The 26,323-nt window shown below is 38.8% G+C and overlaps 1 protein-coding gene across 1 annotated transcript in view; it reads left to right on the top strand.

Moving 5' to 3' along the window:
- Positions 1 to 643: 643 nt before the first annotated feature.
- The window catches only part of LOC118840879 (serine palmitoyltransferase small subunit A), a 39,083-nt gene continuing 13,403 nt past the window's right edge, over positions 644 to 26,323 (top strand). The window contains exon 1 of the mRNA XM_036748242.1: positions 644 to 859. Coding sequence (XP_036604137.1) covers positions 748 to 859 — 112 coding nt within the window. The 5' untranslated portion in view covers positions 644 to 747. The remainder of the gene's footprint in view (positions 860 to 26,323) is intronic.

Genomic DNA, 26,323 nt, shown 5'->3' on the forward strand with positions numbered 1-26,323 from the left:
CAATGTAGAGACAATATATAGAATGCTGAATCAGGAGGAAGGGGGAGTCAGGGGACTAGCCTTGGGCAATCTACCCAGAATTATGCCTTAAGCTGTTTCAAGCCATTACAGAGTGTGGACAGAGACAAAGACAAGAATATAAAGGGGATTAATGGTGGGCTCTAAACTTGGGTGTACACTCCAGGTCACAGTAGTCCCGTAGTGGTGGTAGTTTCAGGATTAAGATGTACAGCCGGGCTCTAAGGAAGCCAGGGCACACTCGGGGCAAACTACCAGGTCCTCTCCCTTGGCCATCTTTGACCATGATTTGGCTACCTTTAAAAGTTCTCCTGCCACTCCAGCTAACTTCTATCAACTTTTTCCTTCAACTCAGCTAAGGCTTGTTTAGGGCATTCTTATTCACATCTATCTTAAGGCTGAGTCCTCCATGCGATGCCCTTCCAGCCGCTGCACAATCAGGGCTAACACAGCGAGAAAGAAGATAGGAATCCAGATAGTTGGGTTACAGAAGCTTTAGCACTGAAACAGGGGCAAGCGGTGCGATCCAACCACCGCAAGCCGTCCAGCCAATCAAGAGCCCCGAGGAACGCGAGGCTGACGTCAGCTCGCACACGGAGCTGAGCGTGCGGGGTGACGTAATGTTTCGGTAGGCTAAAGGGACAGAGACCACGCTTAGCTGGCGGGAGTGGGTGTGTAGACCAAGCAGGAGGCATCCGGAGGAAGATAGGTTTCTTGGCAGAGGCTCCGATGGCCGGCATAACGCTCGGAAGAGCTTGGCAGCAGATGTCTTGGTTCTATTACCAGTATCTGCTCGTCACCGCGCTCTATATGCTGGAACCCTGGGAGAGGACTGTCTTCAGTATCCTGCTCGATTGGCTGCGGGGGCGGGCGGTGAGGGACCTGGAGGTGGGTGGGCGCAAAGAAAGAGCCAGATTCGCGGAGGGAGGGAGGTAATAGGTCCTAAAGAGGCCAGGCTTCCGGTGCCAAGTGGCGGCGAGCACTCCTGGTGGTCTGAGATAGAATTATGGAGAGAAACCTAGACTAGACAGCAAGCGTAGGCCTGTAAGAGCGTGGAAAAGATTGATGGTTACCTGGGGAAGAGGGCTTGGGGAAAGGGCGGGGGCGGGGTAGGGTGGGGAGGGAGGTGAGGGGTGTGTCAGCGCTTGTGTGCATCCCAGTGCTAGATGCAGCTGAGATTGGGGAGGTGTCCAAGCCAGTGAAGATGCATGCTGAAGAAGCTGTGGAGAGCTTAGATTCGTGTGGTTGGGTTGAAGGTATCCTGCTTTCTGCTTATGTGGGTGTGAGACAGGCAGAGATTTGTGTGTTCCTCTTGTAGTGCAACACCATTTAAGTACATTATATCTGCCTTTTTCCAAATTTCAAAATATTTGGACCAAGAGAAACAGCTTAGATTTATCTTTGTGATGGATCGGTTTTAAGTTCTAGATTTTATTCATTAACACTTAACTGTTTATGCAATATACTGCATATATACTGTTATACTGTTTGTATATGGTAAAGAAAGGAATTCTTAGTTATATTTGGATTGGAAAGAGTTAGCAACTAATAATAAGGCTGTACAGGCTTTACTGAAGTGGACAATTTTGTTGATTTTCCAGAGGAAAGAATATGACAGATTTATTTCCTTGATCATCCTGCATAGTTGTTTTGTGTCCTGTCAGTGACAAATACATGGCATTTCATTTCTGTTTTTCATTTCGTTGTTTTCAATATGGTTTCCTGGAGGTGACAGTTTTTAAAAGGAATGTGTAAAAAGTTAAGTACTGAAGTAATTTTATAACTACTCTATATAAAATATTTATCCAAATTCACTTAAAAGTATATGCTGATGGGATTAATACAGTGATTTAAAAAAACCCCAACATTGTTGCCAAATCAGCCTTAAAGACAGAGTGTCACTTGATTTTGAGCCCTTTCTGTTTACCCTCACCTTACTTTGAACTCCTAAGTCCTGGTAGGAGTCCTATGAGAAATTTTAGAGGATAGGTCAAGTTAGTTTAGTGCTTTGATGATAATAGTTTGAGAGGTAATGTTACCAGTCTCATCACTTGGAAGTGGAAGTCCAGAATTCTATTAATATTTCCTGGATTGGATTTCTAATTCTTTGTGAGTTACATGATATTATTGTAAATTTATATCTACCTATCCATAGAAGTACTTTGAGGTTTCAGAATATTATTGTTACTTTGAAGTTCAAACAAGTAACTTTTTGGTTATACATGCCCTGGCATAATAATCGAGTGACTAATTTGAAAGATACATTGGTTTAGTTATTCTTTTCATTGGTTGAAGATAATAACTAAATGGTTTGTTTCTCTAGTCTGTGTTTAGGCACTGCTGCAAACATTGAGTTTCATCGCTGGTTGATATATTTCAGTAAATAATTACATTTATAAGAGGTTTTTCTGATTACAGAGTTTTTAAACAGGTATGTTTTCTGTCACTTCAAAACTACATTGGAGCTTTGAGACCTACTAGAACTCAGAGAGGATAGTAGGTTCCCAATTGATATTTCTATTTCCACTATATCCCCTTTAATCCATCCTTTACATAACTTCCAAAGTAACCTTAAGTCACAGATCAAACCTTGTCACTGCTCTGCTCACAAATCTCTAAAAATTTCCTATAGGAAAAAGTTGAAACTCTTTGCCTTGTCATTTACAACCTTTTCCAATCAAATGACCCGTGCTTTTTCAGTGTTTTTTACTTCTCCAGTATTAACTGGACTACTGATTTTTCCCAAACCTGACACTCCCATTGTATTCCTAGGGTTGGATAATGTCAAGGTTTGTCTGAGTAAGGATGACTTGTTGCCTCATTGCTGTAGAGAGACTAGAGTGGCCCGTGCAGTTGAAGCTGTTCCCTACCTTTACCAGACCCATCCTTGCGGGCTCAACACTCCTATCTACAACTGATTTTCTCCATGAGCTGGTCCCATCAACTGGTTGTGAAGGAAGGATTCCCCAGGATAATGCTGAGAGAGGTGTTTTGAGAAGACTTTGAACTAGGGTCTCTTTTCCTATTCTTCTGTTTCCTGCTGTGCTGTATCACATAATTATAATCAGCACTGCACTTCTGGACTCCCCTCTCCAAATTTTCCATATTTCATACTCTTCCACAGCCACTTCTTTTCTTTCTAAATACACTTCAGTCTATCCTGTTATAAATATTCCTCCTCCAACACTGGCACAAACTCTAAAATCTATGCCTAAAACTGCTCCAATCACAACCCAATTGGGTTGTGAGAGAAGAGAATGAGTAGGGGTCGGAGCGCTTGCGTTGCCAGCGCCTCTGCTCACTCTTGAATCACAAGCCCTTTTGGGTGCCGACTAAGGAGTTACCTCTGAAAATTGGTATGTAAAATGCCAGTAGCCAGAAGAGTTGTTAGGTATAACCACTTTTCTCATAGTACCTCCAATATTTGTCATTAAAGTCAGCTTTGCCAGTCACATGGATGTGAAATAGAACCTGAGTTGCTTCAAATTCTCAAATTAGTGATTTGGAGCATTTTTTTCATATGGCTGTTGAAAGGTTAGATATATTCCTTAGAAAACTGTCTGCTTTTCCTCTTAGACCTGTTTTCATTTAGGGAGTGGCTCTTATTTAAATTAGTCAGCAAAGCACTGGGGTACAGATAAAGGAAAGAACAGTCCTTGCCCTCAAGGAGCTCGTTTTATGGGGGAGACGACATACAAATAGCTATGAATAGACAAGATATATACAGGGTAAACTGGATATAGTCTTAGAGGGAAGATAGTAGAGTTAAGGGGTGTCAGAAAAGCTTTCTTTAAAAACATTTTTGTTAAACATTTCCCAACTACATGTAAAAAACATTTTTAACGTTGGTTTTTGAAAAATTTTAGTTCCAAATTCTCCCTTTCTTTTGCCTCTGCCCTACCCATTGAGAACACAAACAATATATCATACATGTGAAGTCATGCAATATATTTACAGATTAACTATGTTGCAAAACACACAAAAGAAAAAGTAAAACACAGTATACCAGTAATTCTCACTTTACACAAAATGACTCGAAGTAGAGGGCAGTAGGATCCCAGTGGGGCTCTGGTTCTGACTTCTGGCAGGTAGCAGCAGGGGTGACAGCAGCAATGCTGGTGTAGCCCCACACCAGGGGTCTTCCACTTTAGGACTGAAGCTTCTTTAGCTGGGGGGTGGGGGGTGGGAGTTGGGGGGTTGGGATAGGGATCAGTTTGCATTTTCTGGAGGTGGATAGCATTTTTCACATGAGTCCTTTGGAATTATCTTGGATCAGAATACCTTAGTCTTTCAAAGTTGATCATCCTTACAGTATTGCTGTTATTATGTACAATATTGTACAGTATGTACAATCCTGGTTCTATTCACTTCACTTTGCGTCAGTTCATGTAAGTCTTCCCAGGTTTTTCTGAAACCATCCTGCTTGTTATTTCTTAGAGCAAAAATAGTATTGCATCACAATCATATACCACAACTTGTTCATCCATCCCCCAGTTTGTGGATATCCCCTTAATTTCTAATTCTCTGCCACCACAAAAAGAGCTGCTATAAATATTTTTGTGCTAATAGATCCCTTTCCCTAAAAAAATCCTGTTGATATAGCTGTGTGACCCTAGCATTTTAAGTGAGACTTTAAGGAAGTCAAGAGGTAGGGATAGATAAGTGCAGGCATTCAAAGGCATGAAGGATAACCAATTAAAATAAACGAATTAGAGAATAAGAATGTCTTGTCCAGGGAATAGCCAGAATTCCAGTGTCACCGGATGGCAGAGAATATGGAGGGAAATAAGGTATAAGAAAACTGCAAAGGTAGAAGGGGGCCGGGTTATGAAGGGCTTTAAAGGCCAAACAGAATTTTATATTTGATCCTGTAGTTAACAGAGAGTCATTGGAATTTATTGGGGGAAAGTGGATAATATAGTTAGATCAGTACTTAAGGAAAATCACTTAGCCACTGAGTGGAGGTTGAACTGGAGTTGGGAAGCAGGGATGTCAATTAGAAGGCTATTGGACTAGATCGCATCTAGATGTGAAGTGATTTAGGGCCTGTAATCATAGTGGTGGTAGTATTTGAGGAATTTAGGGAGATTATAGGAAAGATGTTTTTGAGGTAAAATTGACAGGATTTGGCAACTGATTGATTGGCAGTGGTGATGTTAAAAGTCAAGGATGACATCTAGTTTTGGTTTTGTTTGTGCAAAACCTTTTTAGTTTTATGTAATCAAAATTGCCCCCTTTATTTTCTATGATCCTTTTTATCCCTTGTTTGGTCATGAAGTATTTACTTCTCCATAGATCTGAAAGGTGATTCTTCCTTGCTCCTCTGATTTGTTTGTGATATCACCCTTCATGTCTAAGTTATATGTGTCCATTTAGAGCTTATCTTGGTATATAGTATGAGATGTTGATCTGATTTCAAGACTACCTAACAGTTTTCCCAGCAGTTTTTGTCCAGTAATAGCCAGGGTCTTTAGGTTGGTTTATCACTTACTAGACTACTGTTCATTAGCTTCTGTATGTTATACCTATTCTGTTACATTAGTCAACCTATTTTTAAACTAGTAGCAAATTGTTTCACTGCTGCTGGTTTGTAGTATAATTTGTTATATGGGCCCCCTTCCATCTTATTCTTTTTTGTTATTTCTCTTGAGTTTTTTGACCTTTTGTTCCTCTAGGTAAATTTTTTTAGCTGTATAAAATAACTGCTTGGTAATTTGATTGCTATGGTACTATATAAAGTATTATTCACCATTATCTTATATTGGCTCAGTGTACCCATTCATTCTTCCATTATGCCAGTCTGACTTTATTTTCGTAGTGAATGTCTAGTGGTTGTACTAATTTAGTTCCTTTGTGTGTCTTAGTAGGTAGACTCATAAGTATTTTATATATTCTGTGGCTATTTTAAATGAAATCTCTACTGTGTTTTATTGATAGTGTGCAGAAATGCTGGTGATTTCTTTTATATCCAACAACTTTGCTGAAATTACTAATTTTTTAGTTGACTCTAAGATTTTCTAAGTAAACTATCATGTCATCTGCAGAATACAATCATTTTGTTTCCTCTTTGCCTGTGCTTATTCTGTTCATCTTTTTGTCTTATTGCCATAGCTAACACTTCTCTGATGGTGATCGGAGACATCTTTGCATCGTCCCTGGTCTTATTGGAAAGTCTTCTGATTTATTCTCGTTACATTCAATACTGGTTCTTAGTTTTAGATACTATTTATCATTTGAGGGAAGGCCTATTTATTCCCATATTTTTTAACATTTTTTTTTAACAAGTATGGCTGTTATATCTTGTTGGAAGCCTTTTGTGTTTCTATTGATATAATCATATGATTTTTGTTAATGTAATCTTTTAGGTTTATAGTTTTCCTAATATTGAACCAACCTTGCATTCCTGGTATAATTCCAGTCTGGTCATAGTATATGTTGTGAATGTTGCTATAAAGCCGTTAAGATAGCTAGGTGGTATATGGATAGAGTACAGGATGTGGAGTCAAGATCTTAGTGCAAATGATACCACAGAAACTTAATCTAGCTGTGTGACCCAGGGCAAGTCACTTAACCTTTCTCAGCCTCAGTTTCCGTATCTCTAAAATGAGAATAACAGAACCTTCCTCACAGAGTTGTGAGAATCAAAGGAGTTAATAAATATAATGCTGTGTAAATGATAGTTGTTATAAGAACCAATCAGAAATCTAAAGCTAGGATCAAAAAAGAGGCTGAACATATCTTTTCTACAAGTTTTTATTTTTGGCTCCAAATTATCTCCACTCCTTCCCTTCCAGTTGAGAAGGCAAGAGATAATATGCATTCATTATACATATGAAGACATATAAAACATACTTCCACGTTAGCCGTGTTAGAGGGGGAAAAAAGGAAGAAAAAGAAAATAAATATTCTTCACACTCCGAGTCCCTTAGTTTTCTCTTGAGAGATGCATAGCAGTCTTTTATTGTGAGTCCTTTGGAGTCGTCTTAAATCATTGTATTGATCAGAGTGACTAAGTCTTTCACAGTTCATTATCATTACAATATTACTGTTACTGTGTACAGTATTCTCCTGATTATGCTCATTTCATTTCCCATCTGTTCATATAAATCTTCACAGGTTTTTCTGAAACTATTCTCTTCATCAGTTCTTAAAAGCACAATAGCATTCCATCACAGTCATGTACCACAACTTGTCCAACTATCCCCCAGTTGATGGACATTCCCTTACTTTCCAATTCTTTGCCACCACAAGAAGAGCTGTTACAAATATTTTTTGTGTTTTTTATTTTTTTTTTAACCAGAATTTTTAAACATTTCATTTTAACCATATGTTGTAACTTTTATTTCTGATTTCTAGCAGTTACCTTTTCGTTTTCTTTTTTTAAATTTTTTTTATTTAATATATTTAGTTTTCAGCATTGATTTTCACAAGAGTTAAAATTACAAATTTTCCCCCCATTTCTACCCTCCCCCCCACTCCAAGATGGCGTATATTTTGGTTGCCCTGTTCCCCAGTCAGTCCTCCCTTCTGTCACCCCACTCCCCTCCCATCCCCTTTTCCCTTTCTTTCTTGTAGGGCAAGATAAATTTCTACGCCCCATTGCCTGTGTATCTTCTAGTTGCATGCAAAAACTTTTTTTTTGTTGTTTTTGAACATCTGTTTTTATAAGTTTGAGTTCCAAATTCTCTCCCCTCTTCCCTTCCCACCCACTCTCCCTAAGAAGTCAAGCAATTCAACATAGGCCACATGTGTATCATTATGTATAACCCTTCCACAATACTCATGTTGTGAAAGAATAACTATATTTTGCTCCTTCCTAACCTATCCCCCTTTATTGAATTTTCTCCCTTGACCCTGTCCCCTGCCCTCCGTTCTATCATCCCCCTTTTTTTTTTATCTTCTTCTTCCTCCTTTTTTGCTGTGGGGTAAGATACTCATTTGAGTATGTATGGTATTCCCTCCTCAGGTCAAATCTGATGAGAGCAAGATTCACTCATTCCCCCTCACCTGCCTTCTTGTCTCTTCCTACAGAACTGCTTTTTATTGCCACTTTTATGCGAGATAATTTACCCCATTCTATCTCTCCCTATCTCCCTCTCTCAATATATTCCTCTTTCATCCCTTAATTTGATTTTATCTTTTAGATATCTTCTCTTCATCTTCAACTCACCCTGTGCCCGCTCTCTCGCTCGCTCTCTCTCTCTCTGTATACATATATATACACACACATACATATGTACATACATACACACTCACATATACATATATACATAAACATATATATATATATATATATGTATATGCATATTCCCTTCAGCTCCCTTAATATGAGGTCTCATGAATCATACACATCGTCTTTCCATGTAGGAATGTAAACAAAACAGTTCAACTTTAGTAAGTCCCTTGCAATTTCTTTTTCTTGTTCTTTTTCTTGATCACCTTTTCATGCTTCTCTTGATTCTTGTGTTTGAAAGTCAAATTTTCTATTCAGCTCTGGTCTTTTCACTGAGAAAGCTTGAAAGTCCTCTATTTTATTGAAAATCCATATTTTTCCTTGGAGCATGATACTCAGTTTTGCTGGGTAGGTGATTCTTGGTTTTAATCCTAGCTCCATTGACCTCTGGAGTATCATATTCCAAGCCCTTCGATCTCTTAATGTAGAAGCTGCTAGATCTTGGGTCATTCTGATTGTGTTTCCACAATACTCAAATTGTTTCTTTCTGGCTGCTTGCAGTATTTTCTCCTTGATCTGGGAGCTCTGGAATTTGGCGACAGTATTCCTAGGAGATTTCTTTTTGGGATCTATTTGAGGAGGCGATCAGTGGATTCTTTCAATTTCTGTTTTGCTCTGTGGCTCTAGAATATCAGGGCAGTTCTACTTGATAGTTTCTTGAAAGATGATTTCTAGGCTCTTTTTTTGGTGATGGCTTTCAGGTAGTCCAATAATTTTTAAATTATCTCTCCTGGATCTATTTTCCAGGTCAGTGGTTTTTCAATTAGGTATTTTACATTGTCTTCCATTTTTTCATTCCTTTGGTTCTGTTTTATACTATCTTGATTTCTCAACAAGTCACTAGCTTCCACTTGCTCCAATCTAATTTTGAAGGTAGTATTTTCTTCAGTGGTCTTTTGGACCTCCTTTTCCATTTGGCTAATTCTGCCTTTCAAGGCATTCTTCTCCTCATTGGCTTTTTGGAGCTCTTTTGCCGTTTGACTTAGTCTATTTTTTAAGGTGTTGTTTTCTTCAAGTGTATTTTTCAGTATTTTTTTGGGTCTCCTTTAGCAAGTCATTGACTTGTTTTTCATGGTTTTCTCACATCCTTCTCATTTCTCTTCCCAATTTTTCCTCTACTTCTCTAACTTGCTTTTCCAAATCCTTTTTGAGCTCTTCCATGGCCTGGGACCAGTTCATGTTTTTCTTGGAGGCTTTTGGTGTAGGCTCTTTGACTTTGTTGACTTCTTCTGGCTGTATGTTTTGGTCTTCTTTGTCACCAAAGAAAGATTCCAAAGTCTGAGACTGAATCTGGGTGCGTTTTCACTGCCTGGCCATATTCCCAGCCAAGGACCCTTGAGTTTTTCAGCAGGGTATGACTGCTTGTAGACTAAAGAGTTCTATGTTCCAAGCTTGGGGGGATGTGCCAGCTCTGCCACCCCAGCACTCCTTCCCCAAGGACCCCCAACCTGGACTGGACTTAGATCTTCAGCAGGCTCTTCACTCCTGCTCTGATCTGGCACTTAATTCCTCCCACTAGGTGGGCCTGGGGCCAGAAGCAACTGCAGCTGTAGTTCTGTAGCTGCCCCACCTCCACTGCCTCTGGGGCGTGGCTGAACCATGAACTCCTTCCACTCCCGCAGCTTTTCCCACTAACCTTCTCTGTTGTCTTTGGTGTTTGTGGGTTGAGAAGTCTGGTAACTGCTGCAGCTCACTTTGGCTCCTGGTCTGGTTTGGCCATACCGCCCACGCTGGGCTCTGCTGTGCTCTGCTCCGCTCCCAGCTGTGTGTGGGATAGACCTCATCCAGAGACCATCCAGGCTGTGCTGGGCTGGAGCCCTGCTTCCCTCTGCTGTTTTGTGTGTTCTGCAGTTCTAGAATTGGTTCAGAGCCATTTTTATAGGTTTTTGGAGGGACTCAGCGGGGAGCTCATGCTAGTCCCTGCTTTCCAGCCACCATCTTGGCTCTGGCCCCATACAAATATTTTTTTACGTGTAGGTCCTTTTCCTTTTTCTTTGATCTCTTTGGGGTATAGACCTACTAGCAGTATTGCGGGGTCAAAAGGTATGCACAGTGTTATAGCACTTTGGGTTATAGTTCCAAATTGTTCTTCAGAATGGTTGGATCCACCAGTAGGACATTAGTGTCTCAGTTTTTCCACATTGTTATTTTCGTTTTTTGTCAGTTAGCCAAACCAACCAATAGGTGTGAGGTGGTAGCTCAGAACTCTTTTAATTTGCATTTCTCTCATCATTACTGATTTAGAGCATTTTTTTGATATGACTGTTGAAGGCTTTTATTTCTTTAGAAAACTGTAAGTTTGCATCCTTTGACCATGTATCCCTTGTGGAATGACTTGTTTTTTATAAATTTGACTCAGTTCTCTGTAATATTTTAGAAATGAGAACTTTATCAGAAAATACTCTTGAGTCCATTAGTTTTCTTTGGGGACATGGATAACATTTTTCATCATGGGGTCTTTTGTCATTGTCTTGGAACGTTGTCTTGATCAGAGTAGCTAAGTTTTTCACAGTTTATCGTCTTTACAATATTGCTGTTCATTGTATTTATTTTCACTGGTTTCCTTAATATTTTTTGCCTTTTGTTCCTCCAGATGAAATTTGTTATTATTTTCTCTAGCTCTACAAAGTAATTTTTTGGTAGTTTGATTGTTATGATGCTGAACAAGTAAATCAATGTAGGTAAAATTGTCATTTTTTTTATATTAGCTCGGCCTACCCAGGAGCAATTAATATTACTCCAGTTGCTTAGATCTGTTGTTTATTTATGAAAAGAGTGTTTTGAAATTGCATCCACATAGATCCTATGTATGCCTTAGCAGGTAGACTCCCAAGTACTTTATGCTGTTTGCAGTTATTTTTAAGGAGCATCTGGGAGGCACAGTGATTAGAATACTGGGCTTGGAATCAGAAAGACTCATCCTCATGAATTCAAATCCACTCTCAGACACTTATCTGTGTGATGTTGGGCAAGTCACTTAACCCTGTTTGCCTCAGTTCTTCATCTGTAAAACGGGGAGAAGGCAATGGCAAACCACATCAGTATCTTTGCCAAGAAAACCCCAAATGGAATCACAGAGAATCAGACATTACTGCAATGGGGGGCAGCTTGGTGGTGTAGTGGATAGAGTGCAGGGTCTTGAGACAGGAAGACTCATCTTCCTGAGTTCAAATCTGCCCTCAGACATCTAGCTGTGTGACAGTGGCAAGTAACGTAATCTGCTTAATTTGCTTCAGTTTCTTCATCTGTAAAGTGAGCTGGAGAAGGAAATGGCAAACCTGTATCTTTGCCAAGAAAACCCAAAATGAGGTCACAGAGTCAGACATGATTGAACAACAAGAAGTTATTCTTGATGGAATTTCTCTTTCTATCTCTTCCTGTTCGGTTTTGTCGGTTATATAAAAAAAATACTTTGTATTTATATGGGTTTATTTTATATCCTGCAACTTTATTAAAGTTATTCATTACTTCAGTTTTTTTAGTTGATTCTCTAAGATTTTCTTAAGTATACAATTATATCATCTACAAAAAGTGATAGCTTTGTTTCTTTGTTGCCTAGGCTTATTCCTTTAATTTCTTTTTCTTGTCTTATTGATATATTTAGCATTTTTAGTATGGTATTGAATAATCATGATAATAGACACACGTCTTCTCCCCTAATCTTACTGGAAAGGATTCTAGTTTATCCCCATTACTGATAGTGCTTACTTTTAGTTTAGAGCTATACTAGTTATTTTGAGAAATGTTCCATTTATTCCTCTACGTTCTGGTGTTTTGTTTGTTTTTAAAATAAGAATGGAGATTGAATTCTGTCTAAAGCTTTTTCTGCTTCTGTTAAAATAATCATATGATTTTTATTGTATTGTTGTTGATATGTTCAGTTATTATATTTTTCCCAATATTGAACCAGCCCTAACTAGCATGTTTATAGCGTATGATCTTTGCGATATATTGCTTCTTGTTAGTATTTTATTTAAAATTTTTGTATCACTTAGGGAAAGTATTCTATAGTTTCCTTTCTTTACTTCTGTTCTCCTTGCTTTAGATATCAAAACACTATTTGTATCATAGAGGAAATTTGATAGAATTTTACTTTACCTATTTTTTAAACAGTTTTTGTAGAATTGGAATTAATTGATCTTTAAATGTTTGATAGAATCCATCTGATTCTGGGCTTTTTTTCTTCTGGAGCTCATGTATGGCTTGTTCAATTTCTTTTTCTAAGATAAGGTTATTTAAGAGTTCTATTTCCTTTTCTGTTAATTTGGATAATTTATGTTTTTGTAGATGTTCATCCATATCATTTAGGCTGTCAGTTTTATTGTCATAAAGGTGGGCAAAATAGCTATTAATAATTATTTAATTTCATCTTCATTGGTTGTGCATGTACCCTTTTCATTTTTAATACTGGTAATTTGATTTTCTTTTTTCTTTTTTTTTAAATCATATTATCCAGTGGTTTATCTACTTTATTGGTTTTGTATTTATTTCTAATAAAGTTTTTTATCATTGCTTTCTTGTTGCAATAATATATGGAAATGCTAATGATTTTGTAGATTTATTTTATCTACATACTTAAGCTATTGTCCTGTTAGGTTCCTTGTTGATTGACAGTGTTCATTTTGGAGATGAGTATTCTATTGAAGTTGGGCTTTGGGCCTGATTATATACTATTGATTTGTCTTAAAACATTACTTTTTAATATTTTGTATGAGAAGCAAATGGTGTAGTGAATAGAAAGCCAGCCTTGTAGTTAGGAAAACCTGGCTGAGTTCAAGACCTATCTCTGACACATACTGGGTGTGTGATTCTGGGCAAGTTACTTAACTTCTCAGTGCCCCAGGCTACTCTGTAAGCTTCTAAGTTGCAGAGCAGGTATACCTACCAGATCAGCATTGGTAGAGTGAGAGTTTCCTCAGGGAGGTCTGTATATCTATGAATAGGAGTCTACCCAAAAATAAAAATCATGTGAGATGCAAAAAGGGTGTGTATGGTATTGTCAAAGTTGAAGTTGTTTTGCAGCCACCCTGAATTGATGCAAATCCAGTATAAGATTCTCCTTGTAGTGTCTTGGTGACAGTGTAGGAGTAGGAGAAAAATTAAAATAAACTCTTTAATTTGAATTTGGATCATGCTGAAAGAACATAATTGCAACTGAGTTGTGTCAAATAAATATGAATCAGATGTAAATTGCTGTATTTTCTGAATGAGTCTTGAGGTCATTTTTTTTATCTTAGTAGTTTATATAACTTGATCCTGTACAGCTAGAGTCTTGCTTCCCACTTCTTTTATTATTTGAACACTACTGGGCATATAAATAAGCCATTGATGATGATTCCCTTAATGACTTTCTAGGGGAATTTTTAGATTGTTTTGTTTAACCTGTTCATTTGACAAGCAGGGAAATGGTTGTCCTGGGAGGGTTCAGTAGTTTTACTCAGTTCTACGAACGATGTAAAACCAGGATTCAAGCCCAAATTTCCTGACTTTAGTGCTCTTTTTTTTATTTCTCTAGTCTTCTGATTTTTTTGACTACTATACATAAATTATCCAACATTTATTTTGTGTTACGTTGAATATCTAAAGGATACTTTTTTTCCTCCTAAGGCAATCAAGACAGATGAAAATGTATTTTGCTGGTTTTCTTTTGATAGTTCATGTTAGTGAAAGATGCGATCTAGTATAATGGAAAGAGCATTGAATGAGAAGTTCTGGCTTTATAGCATTGGGACCTTGGACAAGTCAATCACTTCATATCACTGATTCTTAGTTTTTTCATCTATAAAATGATAGAATTGGACATACATCAGATCAGAGTGAACCCTTCCATATCTAATACTCTATGAATCTCATGTTGCTATAATAAACCATCCTGGCTAGATATTGCTAATTTCTTCAGCAAGTATTAATTGTTCAAAATTAATAGACCCTGTGTTAGGCAATTAAATATGATACAATATAATTTGAAAAAAGAGAGAGCACTAACTGGGAGTATCAGTAAAGGCTTCCAGTAGAAAGTAGCACCTGAGCTGAGCCTTGAAGGAAACCAAGGATTAAAAGAAGTGAAGATGAGAAACAGTGCCTTCCAGACTGGGTCCAACAACCTATTTAAGGACACAGAGGCAGAAGATGGAATACGGAGCTTCAGGAGGCAAGTAGGACAGTTTGGGATTTAAGGTATATACAGTGAATATTGTGGAGTGTCTGGAAAGGTAGGCTAGAAACAAGTTGTGTGTGAATGGCTTTAAATGCCAACTGAAGACTTTGTATTTTATATTCAAGTTGGTTAAATGTCCATAAAATTTCTTGATTGGGAGAATGACATGGTATATCAGTAAGGCAATAATAACAATGTAGATGATAATTGTCAAAATGCCTGTGTGGTTCTATATCGCAAAGTATATGAGACTCTCCACATAGCAGGTAGAAGAAGTAAACCATTTATTCAACACTAGAGAACCATATCCCACAAGCCATTTATCCAATCTATCAGAGCAGTAAAACGTTCAGTATGTAATATTACAACATGGAGCCTCGCCATCCTAAAACCTCTCAGACCCCCTGCTGTGGCCTTCCCAAAAACAAACTCACGGTGCAGCTAAGTCAGCCTGTTCAGTTCTAATCATTACGACAGCGGCCAGTGGCGGCCGTTAGCAGCCATAACTGCGCTCTCTCTCTCTCTTCCTCCCCCCCCCCCCTTCTTCCCTTCCTCCCTTCCTCTCTACCCCCTCCCTTCTCCCTCCCTCTCCCCCTGCCCCTCTGCATTTCCTATGATGTAACTTCCTTTTACTGTCAGGAAGCTCTTCCTACCACATGTGACTTAGCCTTCCTGTGATGTAAGCAGGTCACATGGCCTATTAATGGGTGGGAAGGATCTTCAAATCTAAATTGCTACTACACATGGTCAGACCCCAGGAAAGCTATTTTGACAGCTGTTTGAAAGATATGTTCAAAGTAGGGAGACCAATTAGGAGGCTTGCATTAGTGAGGCTATTGTATCAGTGAGAAGAGAAGTGATGAGGACCAGAACTACAGTAGTTGTGGTAACAGCAGTGGCAGGAGTGAATGGAGAGAGGTGGGAGACAAATTTGAGAGATAGGGTCAAAGTAGAGTTGAGTTGGCAACTCATCAGGCCAGGGAAGTAAGGGTCAAGGAGTCAGAACCCTGAAGTTGTTTATCTGGGTGACTAGAAGCATGTTGATACTCTCAACAAAAACTAGAAGGGTGGAAGGGAAGTATTTCTGAAATTGTATCTCCATGCACTTCAGGTGATCAATTATAACTCTTACAATTAAATCTTTGGGAAGGTTATTTTCAGTTGTAAAATCATCTGTAGCTGTAAACATTTCTAAAGAACCATTTTCCACCCCATTCCTCCATATGTTAACTTTTAAAGTAAAACTTTCAATTTTATCTTTTAACATAAATATGTTACAGTTTTTTCCTTGAAGTGACGTGTTTAAATCATTGAGTTTTTGAAAATATCCAACAAATAACACAGCTTTGAAAGCCATGTCATTATGAAAGAAATTAACAAAATCAGAGTTCTGCTCAGTCAAAAATATAACAATTCAATCTTTCAATTTCAACAATCTGATTAAACTTTACCCTCTTGAGAGGCCTGCATGTAGTAATAAGCTTTTGTAACCATGTCTTTCCAAAGACATGGACTTTTAAGGCTTTTAATGAAGTTAATGATTTTGATAGTATCATGAAGCACATTTTTCTCTGGTGACATTCTTTGGCTATGAGTGCCTCCCAGTGGATCATGCACTGAGTAAGAGTGATATATTCATTGGCCCTAGCTTTAACTTTTGCTACAAATCCAATATTTTCACCCATCTTTGCCCCAGCACTGTCTGTATATATTCCAAAGCAATTTTTCCACTGTAAACCTTCATTTGTGAAAAATTCATCAACTTTAAAATATATCTACCTCTTGTGTCCCCTTCCAAAGGACAACAAAGCAATACTCCCTCATGTATGCTTCCTTCATAAACCTGTCTTACATAAAGTAACAACCGTACCATGTTAGAATTATCAGTTGTTTCATCTAACTGAATGGTAAACTTTGGGCTGCCCTTAAGCCTAGTAGTAAGCTGCTGGAATTGGTCATTAATAATGTCAGAAAATCTTTTGGACACAGTATAATTTGATAAAGGAATTTTATAAATTTCATCCCCATACTTCTTCCCATGAACTATTTCTGACATTTTAATAGGAGCAGCTAACAGGAGAGTGTTTCATATTGTGCAGGGCTTTTTAGTTTTTGCAATTATATAAGAAGTTTCACACATTGCAAGTAAATACTTTTTTGTTTGAAGTAACAAATTTCTCAAAACATTGTTCTTCTTTGAAGATTTTAAAAGTCATTCAAAAGTTTCCTTTGGTGTATTGCATTATGCTGCGTGCTTGGTATTAAGATGTCATTTTAGTTTGGCTGGTTTCATGTTCTTTGCAGCCAAAACTTCATTACAAATTAAGCAAAGAGGTTTTTCCACACTACTATTATAAGTAAATCCGTATTGGAAAAATTATTCGACATATTTTCTTTTTCCTGTAAATTTAGTTGTACTAAAATCTGGTAGCAAAGACTGCCACATTATCATCAGTATTTTTTACCTCTTCTGTCTAAATTTAGCTACTTATTCATAACAGAAAAATACTTTTATCCTAAAAGATAAATAATTGTTGCTAATAATTTCTCAAATAAATACTAGCTTTAGTTTATGAAATTACATTTGTGCTTAATTTAAAAAATTGATGTTCACATATACATCTGGTGATGGTGGAGAAATATTGTTAAAGGGTTTTTGTCTTGCTGCAATTACATGCTTATGTTTCTGTAAAAGAAGTGATTTTTAAAATCAAACATTCTAACACAATAGAATCCAAAAATATTCTAATTTGATACTTAAACGCTGAGGAATGACGATAGGAAAATATTAAAAGTCTTTAATTAAACTTATGTTTCTGTAAGAGCAGAAAACTGTATGTACACTGTAAAATGTTGCAATTCATAACAAAATAGTCTCGAATCTGAGCCGAGGTGTTTCTGGCAGCATTCGTTGGCATTGGCACAGTGTGACAGCACGTCCAGAGTGTGATGGCATGTCCAGAGTGTGATGCATCAGGGCAGGCACTATCAGAAACATCTCATTCGCAACCCCCACATTCAGTTTCACAACCCCTATGGGGTCATGACCCACAGTTTAAGAAGTGCTGCTTTGTAACACTTACAGTATGCTGTAGCTACAGCCTTGCTAGCAGCTACTGTGGCTGTGTAAGACCAACAACAACCAGCACACAGAGGGCTGCTAACACAGGTTCTTTGATCTGCTTTTCTAAGGAAAGCAACTTTAAGGGGTTAACAATCTCAGTTTAATCGAACATATGTATATCATTCTCTTAGTTCTGGGGGAAAGGATCAGCCCCCTGAACTTCAAGGCAAACACAAACAGAAATTACAAACATCAACAGACAAACCTTGTCTGATCAAATCACAATTCATAGCTACTAGAGAAGCACCAACATCTATCTGGGTTACAAAGCCAGTGGGGGGGGGGGACAGGTTCAACGGCTTGCCCAGAATCTTGTCACCCACATTCTTTCAGTGAGTGTACCTCCCGGAAGTCAAACTCCAATCTCAGATCTTATATACCTGTCTCAGGGCCCTGGGGCACTTGAGGCCCACCATTTAGAGTATGGGGAATCAATGTGGGAAAGCTCCGACCACCAGTACCACATCATATACAATTCAATGACTCTTGATTGTCTTAATACTGAGAAACATTCCAAGACAGAAGATCCCATTGGACCTGCCCCATTCAAACAAAGAACAGTGAAAAGTCCCATTTTGCTTGCCATTACGTAACCCACCCCTCCAGGATCCTTGGCCTAACAAAATCTAAATTAAATGGCCATGGATCCTGGAACAAATAGAATCGTTAAGCATTGCAATCACATTCAGGGAACTAAATCATAACAAAACATATCATTCAGTATTATCCCCAAAACACTTATTTACAATATACCATCCACCTCTAGGTTAAAGCAAGTCAATCTCTAGTCAATACAGAGTGTCCAAGTAAAGTTCTTGAGGGTGTATCCTTCTCCTCACACTGCTATTGCAGACTTAAGAATTCAGCTGAAGGAGTAAGAACTCTGAGTCCACAGAGCTGCAGAAAAAGAGTGCTGAGGGGAGAGTGGAGACCAGAGAGCTGCAGACCAGGGGACCGAGGGGGGAAAGGACACAGTCAAGTAAACAGTTCGGATTTGTGAGTGATTGTTTATGGGAAGGCTGTAGCAGGGGTGAGGGGGGGAAGGAAGGTCATAGGATGACTTGGCTCTTTGTTGTAATACTGTGTTTTAATCTCCTTGCTGCTACATTGATGTGGGCTTACTGGTTCTGGAATACAATTACTGCTATATCAAATTGGAATTACTGGTTCTGGGATTTGATTCTTTGGTGTCTAAATAAATGTTATTCTTCTTCTGCCTTCTGCCTAGAGAGTTTTTCATACTTTGTGATTCTGAACCATACAGGCATGCTCATGGTCATCCTCCAGGTCATGAATTTTGCCTTACTGACATATATGCAGTATAAACATTATCTATTAGGTGAGCCTCAAATTTAATTCTCTAGACTTTGTGGTATTACAAGACATGCAACTAAATAGAATCATCCCTGTTTATTAGCAACATTGACAAAAATTGTGAATATGCCTATATAGTTCTGTATCACAAAATATGAGAGACTCCATATAAAAGGTAGAAGGAGTACAACATTTATTCAGACACCAAAGAACCAAATCCCATAACCAATAAGTCCAACCCATCCAAGCAGCAACCAGCTCCCCAAACCAGTAAGCCTACTTTATCATCATAGCAAAGAAGTTAAAACACAATATCACAGCATGGAGCCTTGCCATCTCATAACCTTCTGCCCCCCCTGCTGGGGACCTTCCAACAAACACAGCACAGCACATAACTGTTCTTTCTCTCAGCTCTAACTGCTCTCTGAGCATTTCTTATGACACACTTTCCTTTTCCTCTCAGCAAACTTCTCCCACTACATGTGACTTAGTACTGAGTCAGGAGGTAGAGTGTGTGCAAGGAACAGCCAGGAGAGGAGGCTACTCTCACTGTGTTACAGAATCCATGGAGTGATTAAGGGGCAAGAAAACTGGAAAGGTAAGAATTGGTCACTTTATGAAGGACTTGAAAAACCAAACAGGACCATTAAAAATAACTGCTATAGAATAATATTTATCAAAGCCTGTTCCCTTCTCATACCTTTATCAAGCATGCTTTCTCTGTGGTATGTGCATATGCACATGTTAATTATTTGCTCTTTCCCACATTGTTGAAATTGGAAAGCAGGTATGTGAACCAGGGGTTATTTATATTCACTTGCAAAAACTTTTTTTTTTTGAACATCTGTTTTTAAAAACTTTGAGTTCCAAATTCTCTCCCCTCTTCCCTTCCCACCCACGCTCCCTAAGAAGCCAAGCAATTCAACATACGCCACATGCCTATCATTATGTAAAACCCTTCCACAATATTCATGTTGTGAAAGACTATGTGTTACTGCTTCCTAACCTATCCCCCTTTATCCAGTTTTCTCCCTTGACCCTGTCCCTTTTCGAAAGTGTTTGTTTTTGATTACTTCCTCCCCCATCTGCCCTCCCTTCTATCATCCCCCCTTTTTTATCTTTTTCCTCCTCCTTTCCTGTGGGGTAAGATACCCAATTGAGTATGTATGGTATTCCCTCCTCAGGTCAAATCTGATGAGAGCAAGAGTCACTCATTCCCCCTCACCTGCCTTCTCTTCTCTTCCTACAGAACTGCTTTTTCTTGCCACTTTTATGCAAGATAATTTACCCCATTCTATCTCTCCCTTTCTCCCTCTCTCAATATAGTTCTCTCTCATCCCTTAATATGATTTTATTTTTTTAGATATCATCCCTTCATATTCAACTAACCCTGTGCCCTTTGTCTGTCTCTCTGTCTCTCTCTCTATATATATACATATGTATACATGTATACATACACATACATATTCACATATGTATATATGCATATTCCCTTCAGCTACCCTAATACTGAGGTCTCATGAATCATACTCATCATCTTTCCATGTAGGAATGTAAACAAAACAGTTCAAATTTAGTAAGTCCCTTGTGATTTCTTTTTCTTGTTTACCTTTTCATGCTTCTCTTGATTCTTGTGTTTGAAAGTCAAATTTTCTATTCAGCTCCGGTCTTTTCACTGAGAAAGCTTGAAAGTCCTCTATTTTATTGAAAGTCCATGTTTTGCCCTGGAGCATGATACTCAGTTTTGCTGGGTAGGTGATTCTTGGTTTTAATCCTAGCTCCATTGACCTCCGGAATATCATATTCCAAGCCCTTTGATCCCTTAATGTAGAAGCTGCTAGGTCTTGTGTTATTCTGATTGTGTTTCCACAATACTCAAATTGTTTCTTTCTGACTGCTTGCAGTATTTTCTCCTTGATCTGAGAGCTTTGGAATTTGATGACAATATTCCTAGGAGTTTTCTTTTTGGGATCTTTTTGAGGAGGTGATCTGTGGATTCTTTCAATTTGTATTTTACCCTCTGGCTCTAGAATATCAGGGCAATTCTCCTTGATAATTTCTTGAAAGATGATATCTAGGCTCCTTTTTTGATCATGGCTTTCAGGTAGTCCAATAATTTTTAAATTCTCTCTCCTGCATCTATTTTCCAGGTCAGTGGTTTTTCCAATGAGATATTTCACATTGTCTTCCACATTTTCATTCCTTTGGTTCTGTTTTATAATATCTTGATTTCTCATAAAGTCACTAGCTTCTACTTCCTCCAGTCTAATTTTTAAGGTCGTATTTTCTTCAGTGGTCTTTTGATCTTCTTTTCCATTTGGCTAATTCTGCCTTTCAAGGCATTCTTCTCCTCATTGGCTTTTTGGAGCTCTTTTGCCATTTGAATTAGTCTATTTTCAAGGTGTTGTTTTCTTCAGTATTTTTTTGGGTCTCCTTTAGCAAATCATTGACTTGTTTTTCATGGTTTTTTCAACATCATTGTCATTTCTCTTCCCAGTTTTTCCTCTACTCCTCTAATGTGCTTTTCCCCATCCTTTTTGAGTTCTTCCATGGCCTGAGACCATTTCATGTTTTTCTTGGAGGCTTTTGATGTAGGCTCTTTGACTTTGTTGACTTCTTCTGGCTGTATGTTTTGGTGTTCTTTGTCACCAAAGAAAGATTCCAAAGTCTGTGTCTGAATCTGAGACCATTTTCGCTGCCTGGCCATGTTCCCAGCCAGCTACTTCACCCTTGAGCTTTTTGTTTGGGTATGACTACTTGTAGAGTAGAGAGTACTTTGTTCCGAGCTTGAGGGGTTGCACTGTTGTTTTCAGAGCTATTTCTCTACAGCAAACTCTGCCACACCAGCGCTCCTCCTCCCCCAAGACCCACCAGCCTGGACCGGACTGAGATCTTAAGCAGGTTCTGCACTCTTGCTCTGATGCCCCACTTAGTTCCTCCCACGAGGTGGGCCTGGGGCCAGAAGCAACTGCAGCTTTAGTTCTGTACCTGCACCACCCTGGCTATCCCCAGGGTGGTGGCTGAACCAGGAACTCCTTTCACTCTGTCCCCTGCAGTTTTTCCCACTAACCTTCTCTGTTGTCTTTGGTGTTTGTGGGTTGAGAAGTCTGGTAACTGCCACAGCTCACTGATTCAGGGCGCTAGGGCCTGTTCCACCTGGCTCCTGGTCTGGTTGGTCTGGGCACAGCCTACACTGGGCTCTGCTCAGCTCCCAGCTCTGTGTGCAATTGACCTTACCCAGGGACCATCCAGGCTGTCCTGGGCTGGAGCTCTGCTTCCCTCTGCTATTTCGTGGGTTCTGTAGTTCTAAAATTTGTTCAGAGCCATTTTTTATTGGTGTTTGGAGGGTCCTGGGGGAGAACCCTAGGCAAGGCCTTGCTTTCCAGCTGCCATCTTGGCTCTGCCCCCCAGACCAGTAATTCTTAAATTGTCTCTCTTGGATCTATTTTCCAGGTCAGTTGTTTTTCCAATGTAGTATTTTACATTTCCTTCTATTTTTCATTCTTTTGATTTTGTTTGACCGATTCTTGATGTCTCATAGAGTTGTTAACTTCCACTTTCCCAATTAAAATTTTTAAGGAGTTGTTTTCTTCAGTTAACTTTGTACCTCCTTTTCCATTTGGCCAATTCACTTTTTAAGTTGTTTTCTTCAGTGTATTTTTTTTTCCCCACATTTTGTCAACTCTATTTTAAAAGGAATTGTTCAGTTTTTCTTCTAGCTCTCTTCTTTGACTTTTAAAATCCTTCTTGAGCTCTTCCAAGAAGGCTTTTTGGGCTTGATACCAGTTCATATTCCTCTTTGAGGTTTCAGATGTGGACATACTGACAATTTTGTCCTCTTCTGAATTTGTTTTGATCTTCCCTGTCACCAAGATATTTCTCTATGGTTATTGTTTTTCTTTGTTGCTTTTTGCTCATGTTGTTTGCCTTTTTTTCTGACTTTTAAAGTTGATCTCTACTTCTAGGTAGAGGAGGCACTGTTCCAGGCTTCTAGTACTGGGGACTTGTGTGCTCGGGCTTCAGGTACTGGTACCTGAGCTGGTGGTGGTGGCTGGTGTGTGCTTGGTGTTGGTGCTTACTTTAACCCTGGGATCTCTAGCTGGTTTGCTGAGGTAGGGCTTGCTGCTGGCTTGCTGGGACACCTCCCATCCTGTACTGTTCCACTCTTCTCCTTACACCAGGGTGAGATGGACCTTTCCTGTTAATCCCCCCAAGCTTCCTGGGCTAAAAGACATGGGTGATTTCATGACCTTTTTAGAGTAGGTCTTTAATGACCATAGATTTAGCTTCACCCAACTCCTTAGCTTATTCTTTTTGATTATTTTAGCAATGGACTAATCAGTAAAGAATTTTTAGGCACTAAGTGCATGAAAAATTTGTCCTACGAAGAAAGATTAATTCATTCAGCAAAGCACCTATTCAGTAGACCGCGTCGGGAGAAATAGTATAGACAATACTGGATTGCTATCATCAACCTCTAGTTTAATAGAGGGAACATAGGGAGCAGTTTAAGCAGGTAGTGGTGAGTGGTAAAGTAGTCAAGCTTGATGACTTGGATAAAGGTCCAGGTGGTATTTTTTATTAAATTTGTGGATGATCTAATGCTTAGAAGGATGGCTAACACACTGAATGACAGACTGTGGGTCGTAGATGGTGATAATTGTTTGTCCTTCATTTTCAAAGAGGATCAGTGACATCATGGGGTAATGTCTTGATTGGTGCATGAATTGGATTTAAGTAAGTTAGTGTTGGACAGAATCATCAGCCCCATTCTGTCATCCAGAATCATAGAAATCCAGTGGTAGGACAAAAGTAAAGATGACTGGTAATGACCTGGGATGCAGTGGATGACCTTGGCATCTTCTATGTCTGACATAGCTCTAAGCCCTTTGTAGCACCTGCCTCAGCTGCCTTCATGGCCATTAAAACAAATTGTCCTTATATACCCATTTTGCCAGAGGAAGTCTTCACATATTTGGGGTAGACACCTCCCTAACTCATTGACGGGTTTGAGGCCTGTTGATTATGCTCAACCTGGTTTAGCCCATCTGCTGAGACAGTTTATCTGGATGTGGCCACTGTGCATATTACAGCTTCTTGGAGCCACAGGTGAGAATTGGGTGACAGGTGGACACCAAAGGTAGATGAGCAACCCTGTAAAGGGCTCAGCAAGTCCTCATACCAGAGGTGCTAGTCTTCCTTGAATACCTCATATGCTCCTAGATGATGTTAACAGAGCGCTAGAACCTGTGGCCAAATCTGTTAAGATGTAATTAAATAGGGATAGCTGTAAAGTCTTATATTTGGATTCAAAACATCAACTTCACAGATACAAGGTAAAGGAAGCATTTCATATGAAAAAAGATCTGGGCGTTTTGGTGGACTTTAAGCTCAGTATGAGTCAAGAATGTGATATGAAACCCAAGAAAGCAAATGTGAGTAGTTTTAGGCAGCATTAAGAGAAAACTAGAGCCTAGGATTATGAGGGTGATAATCCCATTGTATTCTCTACCCTTTTAGGAACACATTTGAAATATTATGTTTAGTTCAGGGCACTACATTTAAGTAAGGACGCCAAAAAGCAACTAGTAGTTGACCAGGATGGTAAAACGCTTTGAAAGCATGCTGCTCTATTGGAGGAACTAGGGATCTATAGCCTGGAGGAGAAAACACTCGGGGAGTATGGAATATTTGAAGGATTTGCCATGTGAAAGAGGTAATAAATGCATTCTGCTTGGGCTTAGAGGATAGAATTGAGAGCAGTGGGTGAAATTTGCAGAGGCTATCTACGAATTTAGATGGAAGGTCCTGGGGTGGAGAATAAGCTGTCTTGTAAAGTAGTAAGTTCCTTCACTGGAGACTAATGTACTCTTACTCAATTTGTGACCTCATTGTTTTGAATATTTTATCCCGTCCATGTTTTCATCCTGTGAGCCTCTTGTCAGAACTTAACCTAAATGCTGTGGCCCTTCTTATTCTATTTTGTGTCATATTTTCCTTTGACAGACTGGTATAACATTGGCCCCTTTTCAGAATGTTTTAAAATGTATAAAATTAAAAACACAAGTTTAAGAAAGCCAGTTATATAAAAATATTTTTTGAAACATCAAAATGGATCCCAGGTTAAGAACCCCTGCTCTAGATCTCTTGATATTGCTAATGGAAAGAATCCAGGAAGGAATTCATCAGCATTGGTAACTCTTTACACTAAGTTGTCTATGACTTAGCAATTTAACTTTTGCAATTATTGGAAATACTTAGAGGACCAAGCAGCTGCAGAAATTACTGTCTAGTATTTCTAGAGCCAGCCCTTTAGCTCCTCTGTAGGCTTAGTGGTTAGAGGTAAAATCATACCTTCTACATTCCATGATCCATTGACTCTGTTCTTAAAGTGCAGTTTTGAATATGAAATGTCTTGCTCTCATAGGAACAGAACATCAATTCTGTAATCTAGTCTCATGTCCCATTGCTGCTTTCTTTGCCAAGATTTGCCTGAAATGGGTTTCCAATAGCTAGAAGATAATGATTACTAACTAAAAACCTGGACTATGCAGGGCACTGTTTGGCATTGGGGATACTAAGATAAAAATGAAAGAAATCCTTCCCTGGAGGGATGTAATATATGCCCAAATAAGTACAGTACACAGAAAGTTGAGGTGGAAGGGTGCACTATAGCTTAAGGTATTGGGAAAGGCTTCTAAAAGGAAATGACTTCCAAGTTGAGCCTTGAAAGAAGAGAAGAAATTAAAGAGGAAGAAATGAGGGAGTGCATTCCAGTTATTGCAGATGGCAGGAGTGGAGTGTCAGATATCAAGATCAGCTAATATAGTAGTCCAGTTTGATTGAATTATAAATTTTTGAAGTATAAATAGAACTGTAAATTTGAGTCACATTATAGGTGGCCTTTTAAATGCCATGCCAAGGAGCTTGAGTTTTATCTAATAAACAGTGGGCAGCCACTGATGGTTTTTGAGCTGGGCGGTGAAGGAGTCTTATTGGTTAATTAGGAAGATAAGTTTTGCAGCACTTTGAGGATACAGTTGAGACAGGAGAAATTAGATCTAAGGAGGCACCAGGTGAGAGGTAATGAGGATTTGAATTTAGTACGTGCTATTTCAGATATGCTGAGTTTCATTTACTTAATTGGGTACCCAGGAGGATGTAGCCAGCAAGTAGTTAACAGTGCAGAAATAGCATTTAGATGAGAGATTAGGATTGGCAAGACAGATTTCAGTATCATCTGTGTAGAGGTGATACTAGAACCATGGGAGCTAATGAGAACTTGAGAGAGAATATTGAGACAGAAAATCCAGACAGAGCCCAGGGAGTAAGAGACAGGGAGATGAGTGATAATTTAACAAGTAGTTAGCGCCTACTCTGTGCTAGGTATTGTATTAGATGTTGAGGTTACAAAGATAAAAACAAAACATTCCCTACCCTCAAAGAGCTAACATGGTCCAGCAAAAGAAACTGAAGA

This window comes from Trichosurus vulpecula, chromosome 3 (assembly GCF_011100635.1).
Source record: "Trichosurus vulpecula isolate mTriVul1 chromosome 3, mTriVul1.pri, whole genome shotgun sequence".
Lineage (NCBI taxonomy): Eukaryota > Metazoa > Chordata > Mammalia > Diprotodontia > Phalangeridae > Trichosurus > Trichosurus vulpecula.